Genomic DNA, 11,088 nt, shown 5'->3' on the forward strand with positions numbered 1-11,088 from the left:
CATATATATATATATACATTTTTAAATAACAACACACTGAGGTTTCCAGCCTTTCCTTACCCAGAGAAATCACCCGAAGGTCAGTGGGAAGCAAGTGCTGCTCCTGATCCTCCTCCTCTGCTTCCAAGAAACCTCCCAGGAGCACAAGTCCCAAGGCCACAAAACCCAGGACAACCCCTTGCATGCCCAGATCTTCAGATTCCTCATTTATTCAAGGTATCCCACACATAGATTCTACTTTTTGGGACTCTCCAGGATCCCTTGACACAGCCTTTGGATTCCAACTTTGCCTTCCTTCATCTGCATTTCACTGTAACTCCCCCAGAAAAAGCACTTCAGGGCAAAAACATGCTGGAACTTGAGCTCAAGTTACCTTGGAGCCTGAGCAGCAAAAGATTAGCTCATAAAAAGACAATTTATGACTGTAATGGTGTAAAAAAATTAATTATAAAACAGTTTGATTTAACTTTAAGCAAGTCCATGACACCCTGCTTTTATTACTGACTTTGCAAACAAAGTTGATTCTTTATATATTTATATATATATTTCTGATAATTTATATATTACAGGCTCACTGACTTGCAAAACACCCATTTTTTTTCCTGGCAATATCAGCATTAAGAATCTTTTAAACACTTCAGACCTTACTCAACATAGAAAAATAAATATTGCATCCGAGATTTCCAAGCAAAACAAGCAACACAGGGCACCAAAACACAGCTGGGGTAGCCCAGACTTCATTAAATAAAATAACAGAGCTATTCAGGATCAGTTTTCTCTCTCATACTCTAGGGCTGGGTGCCAAAACAGGAAAATATTGTCCTAAAACAGCGTGGAGATGGTGGTTGGTGACCACCAGCCCCTCAGTGTGGGGATCCACCAGTTCTCCATCCTCCTCACACCTGAGGGTTGGGGATCACACACCTCTAATCACACCAGAACAAGGATTGTTTTGAGTTTTGCTGGTTCAGTTTATAAACTCCAGGGATTTTCTGTGTGGGGGGCCCTGGGGGTGGGTCTTTGTGCCGTTGGACCCCTCGGGAGAAGCACCTCTGGGCACCACTGGTTGCTCCAAGCTCCTGCTGGTCCCTTGAGCTCATCCCTTCCAGGTTGCTGCTTCCTTGCTGCGAATTCCTGCCCTCTCCAAGAGGATCAGGAAGTGTGGGGGACACTGACTGTGTGTTATTTACTGTGGGTTCTCAAGCAGGTTAAGGAGACACCGGAATTAGTGCAGGGGGAGGTGACAAAGGGCCGTGTCCAGTGAGTAAGTGGTGACGTGAGCAGGGGTGTAGTACTTGGAAAGAACATTTCTTCACAGAGATAACACAGACATCAACAAATGTTAGGCTGGACTTGGTGTCTTAGAGGTCTTTCTCAACCTAAGTGATGCTGTGAAGAGCACACTGGATTCTGGGAATATTTTCCATGAGTTTCTTCAAAAAAAACAGTAGGAACGTGAAGGTTTTGAACCCATCCCGATCCCAGGCTTAGGAGTTCATGATGACCAAGAAACCAGGAGGAAAACCAGCCTTTCAGAGCCAACTCCAAAGCTCCAGCTCTGCAGGGAGAGGTTGGATGTCCATGAGATGTTCCCGCCCGGCTCAGCTGCCCGGCCGGGCCACGTGTGGCATTGTCACCCAGAGCTGTGCCATTGTCACCCAGTGCTGGGCCAGCAGCCCCAGCCAGAGGCACACTGTGGTCAGCAGGACAGGAGGGGACAGTCTCTGGGCCTTGTTGAGGGGGGACAGGGTGGTGAACACGGCGTCTGTGGAGTTCTTGGGCAGGGGCAGGTTGCAGATGCTGCCCTCGCAGCAGGACGTGCACACCTGGGAGGAACAGGTCACAACTTGGTATTTTGGTGAATAAAAACACAAGGAATATAATATGATATTTTTAAAGGAGCACAGTGGCCAGTCTGATGATTTCCCCCATTTTTTTCTCTCTCCCTCCCTTCTTTTTTCAATCCATCTACTCGCAGATCAATTTTTTCTCCTTTTTTTCGCCCCTCCTTTTTTATCTTTCCCAAGAGAAACTTCGTTTCTGACAACGCTGATTTACAGAATCACAGAATCAACTGGGTTGGAAAAGACCTCTTTGCAGAGGTTGTAGAGCCAGAAGGTCCCCCCTGAGCCTCCTTTTCTCCAGGCTGAGTCCCCCCAGCTCCCTCAGCCCCTCCTGCTGCTCCAGCCCCTCAATATCCTTCCTAAACTGAGGGGCCAGAACTGGACACAGCACTCGAGTGCCCCTCACTGGTGCCCAGTTCAGGGGCAGGATCCCTTCCCTGGTCCTGCTGCCACACTATTCCTGATCCAGGTCAGGATGCCCTTGGCCATGGAACCAGTCAGGCTTCTGTCAGACCCCAATTCCCAGTTATTAGATGGAATAAAAAAGCAGTTTTTTCTGCCATACCTTGTACTCTTCATGCTTTATATACGTGCATCCTGTGGACAGACAGTCCTCCAGTGGCACACAGCGTTTGGTGACAGACACACTCTCCCCAGTGGCTTTCATCATATGTTGGCTAAAGCAGTACCTTGTACCTGCAAAAAAACAGAAAAAATGTGTTTATCTGTCAAATTCCAGTTTTCTGATAGGCTGCAAATAGGAAGAAATAGGAAAGAAGCCTTTAAAAAAAAATATTCCCAATACCTGTTTAGGTCTGAAGCTTATTTTCATTTAGGTGGAAAGATTTAATATATAAATATATACAATGTACAACATAAAATAGATACTTTTAGATAATATATTTTTTATATATTTTTTTTCCTGGTTTCATGCAGCATCATTAGTTCTGTGGAATTAGGGTTTGCCACAGTGGAGACACTTTTCCCTATATCCTAAAAATCTGGGCAAGTTGTCCTTGTGCTCCTGCACAACCTGGAGAAGATCCTTCACCTTCTCTGTCCTTCACTTTTATCATACATAAAATAATGCCAGAATACCTATAGAACACTCAGGAGGATTTAAGTATTTCTCAGTTTTTCCAGGTTTTGGAAAAAGCACCATGGCATGGGCTGGTATTCCTGGTATTCCCACTGCACCTTCTGCTTGTCCCCAACAGGGACCATCCTCTTCCTCCTCCTTTTTTAAGCCATTTCTCCAGTGACATCTGTAAACCACACCCAAAATTCCCAGCAGAGTGACTGACAAATGCTGTGGTCATTCCCAAGCATTAGGAATTCAGATTTATTTCTTGCTTTAGTCATTAAAGAGAAGCTGAAGGTGCTGCTCCCCTTCTTCTAAGCACTCCAAGCTGAAAACACTGGATTTTCAACACAAAAAAACACATCATTATATATTTATCCTCTAAATTATACATTTCTTTAATTAATCCATCTAACTGTGAATAAAACTGTTGTTTCCACAGGGGTAAAAAGGAGGAGCGTGGTGCATTTAAAGCCCCCATTCCTGCCCAGCCCTGGTTCCCAGTGGGCAAACCCTGCATTCCTCTCGTGTTTTAGGCATTCAGCAACATCCCAGCGAGCTTGTGGACTGAACATGTCATTCTTTAGGCAATAAAACCCCCCAGATATCTGTCATATCTCTGACCTGCTCTTGACTCAAGTGTGATATCACAGAACAGACTTAACTTATCACCGGGGGATGGAGTCTCTCCGTGTGCTGTTTGCCTTCATTCCCAGGGCTTTTGATGTGTTTTCCAGCCTCTCCTGCCCTAAAACTCACGGTTTTACCCCAAGGAGAGCACCCTCTGTGCCCCAGCTGTGAGCTCCTCCCAGGACTTTGCCTGGAAGTGCCATTCCCAGCAATTCTGAGCTTTCTCATCCCTGCTCTGGCAGCGGAGTTTCCCCCTGACCAGTCCCAGATGGAACAAATAAAACTTCCAACACCCTCTCTCAACAACTCTTTTAAGGCTGTTTCATTCTTTCTTCCTTCCTTTCCTCTAGAAAATATTGTGCACTCATCTTGGAGATACAGATTTTCCTGGCACAGAACACCAGGCACAGGAGAGGCTGTCACCTTCCTGCAAGGCTACACACAAATCCACAGTAAGCCATAAAATCCACTCATTCCAATGAAAATTAACTTTTACTCTCTTCTCCAGGCACTCCAAGTGTAAGGATTGAGCCAGAGAACACTGGGAGAGCCCAGAAGAAAGTAAAGGAGGGGAACATCAAGCCCTCCTGCCCAGAGGGATGGAGGAGGAACTCCAGGCTGAGCTTGTGAAGACCGTGGATCCAAAACTTTTACCAAAAATAACATGAGAAATTTAGAGCAATTAAAATCAAACACTGCAGCGTGAAAGTTGATGCTTCTAAGTAATGGGGATGCTCTGGACACACCAAAGCACAGTTTTCCTCTCCCTTAAACCACCATTTGTCACTGATTTCACTTTCCAGATCAGAACTGGGTTTGCTAAGGTCATTCCTGCTGCTTGTTTCTAAAGGCAGACCCTGCAAGTCACCCTTTTCTCCTTGCACACAGCCACCTAAATACCCCCTTCTCCTGTCAAAACAGGGAGTGTCTGGGAATATTTGTCTCATCCCATGCCAGGCAGCCTGAGCTCTTTTATTGTTGTTGTTGCTGTGCTGATTTCAGCTGAAAGGAAACCAATTCTGGGACAGATAACGTGCTGCAAACATATCTGTGTCCCCACACAGGGCAGGTCAGGGCCTCCCTCCTTCCAAAGTAAATATTTTCTGAGGGCACTTGTCCCAAAACAGACCCAACCCAACTAAAGGGGCATCATAGGTTGGATAATCTTAATGTCTTGGGAGTGTCTCAAAAGAGTAGGAAGGGAAGGGGAGGTCTGGGGATCTCACCAGTGCCTGGATATGATATTTGAGTGCCTATATTCCAAAGGTTTTCCTGAGTTGTTCCAAAATTCAGACTCCAAGGGGAGTTATGAGATCAAACCACTGAAAATACCAAAATTCCAGCCTCAGCTGCCCTGAGCGTGGGCTCGTGCCCAAGGGGAGGGAAGTGAACAAAGGCAGAACCAGGCCTGTATTTCCCAGTAAATGAAACATCACCTTTAAAAATACACCCCTGTGAGGGTAGGCAGGCCCTGGCCCAGGTTGCCCAGAGAAGCTATGGCTGCCCCTGGATCCCTGGAAGTGTCCAAGACCAGGCTGGACAGGGCTTGGAGCAACCTGGTCCAGTGGAAAGTGTCCCTGATTGGAACAAGATGGGCTTTAAGTCCCTTTGAACCCAAACCATTCAACAATTCCACGACTCTACAAAATAAACATCCCCCTGATTTAATCCCCAGCTGAACCAGAGGAGTGCAGGGAAGAGATGAAAGTCCAAAACTTCATCCAGCACAGAGACAGAAAAGCTTAAAGGATTACTCCTATCGCTTACACATCTTCCTTTAGTGGGGAGACTTCACAGGCAAAAGGAGCAGAACCACCAGATCTGGGAATACCGGGGGCTCAGCGTGGCCTGTGGCAGGAACAGGGAGCAGCAGTGGGAAGGTGGGTTTAATTAAACACTAATTAACGTTACCTCTGGGACAGTAGACATCCGGAGCCCAGCGGTTGCACTCGTAATTATCCGCGGCCCTTTCGCAGGTGAAACACTTAAATCCCCAAGGATACGGCGTGGCTGGAAGGAATGGATAACATGGAGTTAAAGTGAGCCTGGTAATCTGCTTCCATGGTGCTTTTCACGGGCACACAGCAACGTTTGTTCTCTTCAGATCTGGTTTTCTACAAATACACACCTGTGAGCTTCGGCGGGTCGGGCCTGATTTGGAAAACCCCGTCACCTATAGCAGGGCAGAGGCACTTTTAGGTACATATGGACTCGTTTCAGATGTGTTTTTACCCAGCAGACTGACTTCAAAGGGAGTTAATGTGAGCAAGGAACACTTATTCCCCTGGAATCAGAGCTCACATCCAACACTGCTGCTTTATGGGTGCTGATAACAAAATATCAGATGGATTAAAATACTCTGGAAAATTTCCCACCGAGGAAAAGAGCTGCTCCTGTTGAAGGCTGATGTTCCCAAAAGGAAGAAAAATCACTGTGCTGAACCTCCAGCTTTCACCAGCAGCCTCTGTTCTAATTTCTCTTGCCAAACAAAGAGCATAATTCCTTAAGTGCTCTCCTGGCAGCACTTCTGGAGCACCTCCAACGCTTCTCCAAGGTGCTGCCACCTTCTCAGAAGCCAAACGGTGAACAGGTCATGTTTATCTTCATGGGGTGAAGTAAACTGAACCTTCACAGCCCCATGGATCACATCTTAACCCTCCCTCCTCTTCCTCTCTTTCCCTTCTCCCTCAGCTCTGGGCCAGAGTCACCTGGGAGCATCTCTGGTGGGGCTGGTGCTGCCCTCAAGGAACAGCTTGGGGTGGGAAAACACATCAGCACAGACTAAATTTATCCCTGTCACTCTGGACTGCTGGTTGTGGTTATGGTGTAAAACTAGAGTTTCATCCTGCTTGTGCAGAATATAAATTTTCCAGCCAAATGCAGGAAGTGGTGAGTTTTCTCTGGGAAGAGATGGCAGGAACAGCTCCAGAAGCACCCTCTTCTCATGGAATTCACTGAGTTTGTGTCTGATAAAGTGAATAGACTAGTGAGAGTCCAGGGAAGAGCTAAAGATGTCCAGCTCTGCTACAGCATTGCTCCAGGAGTCGCTGAGATCAAGCCAGGAGCTGCTGGTGCCACAGCTGCTAATGGTGGTGTTTGGCCCTTGCTCTCAGCTATCCATGTGCTCAGAGTCCATGTGGCCATGGTCTCCTGGCCAGGGAGATTACTGAGGGACAGAAAATAGTGAACTAAAGGCTCCTGCCATGCCCAGCAGCTGCCTGTGACCCCCACCTGTCCTATAAACCCTGGTCTGGTTTTACGTAGAATCATAGAATGGTTTGGGTTGGAAGGGAAATAAGGGATCATTTTGTTCCAGCCCCTGCCATGGGCAGGGACACCTTCCACTAGCCCAGGTTGCTGGGTTAATTCAGAAGGAAAAACCTTGAGGTGGGTCCAGAGAACTTGGTTCTTCTTCCACACCAACTTGGCTCCATGAGTGTGGGGACATGCCTTTAACCTTTGCTCCGCTCTCAGCTCTGCCCTGACATGTCTTTGGCCTTGTCCCTGTCCTCGTTTTCCCTCCGAGGTGACTTACTGGAGGGGTGGAGGTAGACGATGTCCTTGCGGGTGAAGTCGCGGCCGTGGGCGCTGAGCAGGCCGAGCAGCAGCAGCCAGGCCGGCGCGGGCGGCGGGGCCATGGCCCGGCGAGGACGTGCTCATGCGGCGGCCGAAACACCTGCCCTGGGCAAGAGCAGAGAGCAGGGGTGAGCACAGCAGAGCCACCAGGAGCAGGGCCACCACCTCAGCCCCGGCAACGTGACCTCGGCAAAGGCACGGCCACACGGTCACGGAATCCCAGAATGTGCTGAGCTGGAAGGGACCCTCAAGGATCATCCAGTCCAACCCTCAGCCCTGCACAGGACAGACCCAAGAGTCCCACCCTGTGCCCCAGGGGATCATCCAAACCCTCCTGGAGCTCTGGCAGCCTTGGGGCTGTGCCCACTGCCCTGGGGAGCCTGGGCAGTGCCAACCACCCTCTGGGGGAAGAACCTTGTCCTGAGATCCAACCTGACCCTGCCCTGACACAGCTCCAGCCATTCCCTGGCTGTTGTCCCTGCTCACAGAGAGCAGATCTCAGTCCCTGCCCCTCCTCTGCCCCTGCCCAGGCAGCTGGAACTGCACTGAGGTCTCCAGCTGAACACACCAAATGCCCTCAGAGTCCTCACATGGCTTCAAATCAAGGTCCTTCCCCACCCTCATTGCCCTCCTTTGGATGCTCCCCTGAGCCTTCCACCGCCCTCCCATGGGTCAGGCAGTGGTGTTCATAAATCATAATAAATTCATTTAAATTAATTAAAGGAATTAAATTAAAATAAAGAAATAAAATTAATTAAGTTACATGAACAAGTTGTAAATTTGTAAAAAATAATTTGGCATAGACATCCCTGGCACTGCCTGGGAAAAGGACGTGGAAAAACCCTCTCCTGGCTGGAGAGCTGCAAACAGGAGCCAAGGACAAAGGTGGTCGACTTTGTCACTGTTTAGAACTTAAACAGTCAGAGACTGGTTGGCAAAAGCCTCAGTAGGATGTTGATAAAGTCATGAGAGACTGTGTTGTGACAGGATTTAACAGCTGTTAGAGAGTAATGGAAAACTGCAGGATTAGACCAGGAAGAAAGGAAACAGTAGGTGGAGATCCATTGGGATATCTGGGAGAGCAGTGGTGGGTCTCCCCCAGCCACTCTCCAACCCAACTCCACCCCACAACTCCAGCCCCAGCCCAGGCTCACACCCTCCACCAGTGTACAAACCAGGAGCTCCACATCACTTCCCACATATCTCAGGGAAGCTGAGGAGCTCCAGCTGCTGCAGGTGGGCTCTGCCTTCACCTGGTTGCTGTTCATAACACAAAGTGCTTTCTCCTCATCCGTGCTCCAAAGGGTCCTATTCCCTCTGTGACACCGTTGACCCACAACGCAACATATTTTTTCCCATGTTCCTGACTGATGGGAACTGATGTGAAACCACCCCCAAAACAGCTTTCAGGAGCATCCCAATCCCTGCATCCAAGTTGTGGGGAGCCATCCAGGAGCAGACAATGCTAATACATCATTAAATATGTGGCTCATATTATTACAAGTCCCTACAAATTATGACAGTGCCTCAAAAACCAAACGGGACAGGAAAATCCCAGGAGGACGTAGCTGCCGAGCCAGGCAGGAGCCACTGGTTTCCCTTGGAATCCATCCACGACACACAGGGTTGGGATTTTTCTTCTCCCACCCAGATTGACCAAGAGATCTGCAATACCCAGATATTTCCCAGGCACCTTTGAATGTGTGCTAACTGTTCTTTAACAAATATTTTGTGTTGGTTGTTTTTCAGGAAAGATGTGCCGGGGGTGGGGACCTTCCACCTCTGCCTCCAAATGTTTGTCTCACAGCAGAGACCACACAGGCCCAGCAGCACAAAGGCCATCGAGGGGGGGTGGTTGTCATTGTCCTTGCTCTGGTGTGCAAACAGCTCTTTTATTAAAACACAGTGAAATCCATAAAAATAGTGAGGAGAACAGATAACACACAACGTGGTGCATTAAATGTTGTTGTTTTAACCTTCTGAGAAGGAAATGCCAGTTTTCCCTGGGTTTACTCCACAGATGCCTATCAGGCAGGGGAAAATGAAAGTCTGATTGGAAGCAGACAGGAAGTAAAACAAACCTCTCCCAGCCCTGTGGAAGATGAAAGGAATGGGTCCAGCAGCTCCACGTGGGGTCTGGAGGGAAAGCTCACAGCAAATCTGTTTGGAGCCCACCTGGGTGAGAGAGGTATGTGCATGGATTTGGGACTGAATAGTCCTGAATTTTTGAGTTCCTCATGGATCCAAATGGACCTGGAGCTGAGCTGGCCAAATGCTGACATCACCCTGATGCTCTTGAGCTAAGGACAACAGGAGCCATCAGCTGTACAAGCAGCAGCGCCGGGTAAACATGTTACACTCCAGGAGATTTCCCTTCCAGAACATGGATCTGTGCATAACACAAGTCACATTGATGCTCAGTGTGGAAACAAGATGTTTTTGGGTCCTGAGCCCAGTTCCTCCATCATCACACACAAATCAGCCTCTCTGCTCGTAGCTCAACCAGAGCCACTCAACCCAACACAAGGAATTTGCTCAGTATTCATACCCTTAAGATAACAAAGGTTTGGAGGGGAGAGGGATTTTGGGATTATTTTTTTATCCCAAACAACTCAAGGCAGATTTTACAAGCCCCACTATTCCTTTCCAGACATCAGCAGTTTGCAGTGAAACCGTGGGTTCGTGTGGTCGCAGCCGCAACCCTGAGCTATAGCCCCCAAAAATTGGGATTCACATCCCAAAGAGAGGAGCTCAGCTCAGTGCTAATCAGCAACCAGTGATTAACATATGGTTTCAACATAAAGGACAAACAGAGCCACAGAATCATTAAGGTTGGAAAAGACCTCCAACATCATCGCGTCCAACCGTAATATTTTAACCAATATTTTAAGTTCGAACATAACAAGGTTAAAACAACGGCCTGAATTCCTCCCAAGTGCAACAAGACAAGAATTTGTTGAGTTTGCTCATCCCAACCACAAAAAGCTTTTGTCTTTGCAGTGCTGATCAAAGCCTTCCAGTGGAGGACACCGGTTCTCCCTCTCTCGCACACGCTCCCTTTTGTGGCAGCGATTGCTGATTCAGCCCGTCTCCAAACCCTGAGAGCACTTGCCTGCTCATCAGATTCAGAGGACGAGTGGCTGTTAGTCCTGCCTGAAAGGGTGGCAGAAATCCTCCAGCTGCTCTCTAAAAATGCTCACATCATGCCTCTCGTAATTGCAAAGAGCTTAATTGCCGACACCGCTTCTAATGAGAAAGAACCGTGAATGAGTACGGAGAATTCACTTCCCATCTCTATTTTGTATGTCTGGAACATTTAATTGCAGGCAGAGAATTCAAGTTAAAAACTCTGTGGATTACAAAATGATCCAGGGCAAGGCCAGCAGAGCCAATATTTTGAATTATGGCACTTGGTGAAGTAGAAAGTCTTTAGTGACAAAACACCTGCCACAGAGGGCACATCCCCCCTGCTCATTCCACACACACAGGTAGTATAAAAATAAATAGGTATTTCTGCATTAACTACTGTCAGAAACCCAAATACTCAATATTTCATAAATATTTTGAGCATAAACACTTGGGTTCACACAGTTCTCTCTTTCATGAGGGGCAAAACACAGGTATAAATATGTGACATCCACCCAAGAAAATTCATTGATGCTTAAGGTGATAACGACATTTCACAGAGAGTGGAACAGCAGGAATGTTTTCAATAAAAGTAACTATAAAATATAAAAAAAATATTCAATAATTACTGTTCAGCACACTCATCCTCCCTGGTTTTTTTTACACCCATGCATAAAAATAAAAATCTAATTGCTTTTAACGGACTATATAATATAATATATATAGATAAATGTATATAGAGAGATATATATGGATGCACTATCTTAAAACCTGCGGACATTTGACCCCAAAAAAAATAGATTTAGTTCCCAAAATGATCCTAAATGATAT

At 47.2% G+C, this 11,088-nt stretch overlaps 1 protein-coding gene across 1 annotated transcript; it reads right to left on the reverse strand.

Annotated features, from left to right (window-relative positions):
• Positions 1–30: 30 nt before the first annotated feature.
• On the reverse strand, positions 31–7,193 carry LYPD6 (LY6/PLAUR domain containing 6). Its single transcript, XM_008919896.3, has 4 exons — positions 7,091–7,193; positions 5,467–5,565; positions 2,410–2,540; positions 31–1,826 (listed from the first exon to the last, which is right to left on the reverse strand). The coding sequence occupies exons 1-4, from the start codon at positions 7,191–7,193 to the stop codon at positions 1,602–1,604; spliced, it is 558 nt and encodes a 185-aa protein (XP_008918144.2). The 3' UTR covers positions 31–1,601.
• Between the last annotated feature and the right edge of the window lie 3,895 nt (positions 7,194–11,088).

The sequence above is a fragment of the Manacus vitellinus genome, unplaced genomic scaffold (assembly GCF_001715985.3).
Source record: "Manacus vitellinus isolate BGI_N305 unplaced genomic scaffold, ASM171598v3 scaffold_43_pilon, whole genome shotgun sequence".
Taxonomy (NCBI): domain Eukaryota; kingdom Metazoa; phylum Chordata; class Aves; order Passeriformes; family Pipridae; genus Manacus; species Manacus vitellinus.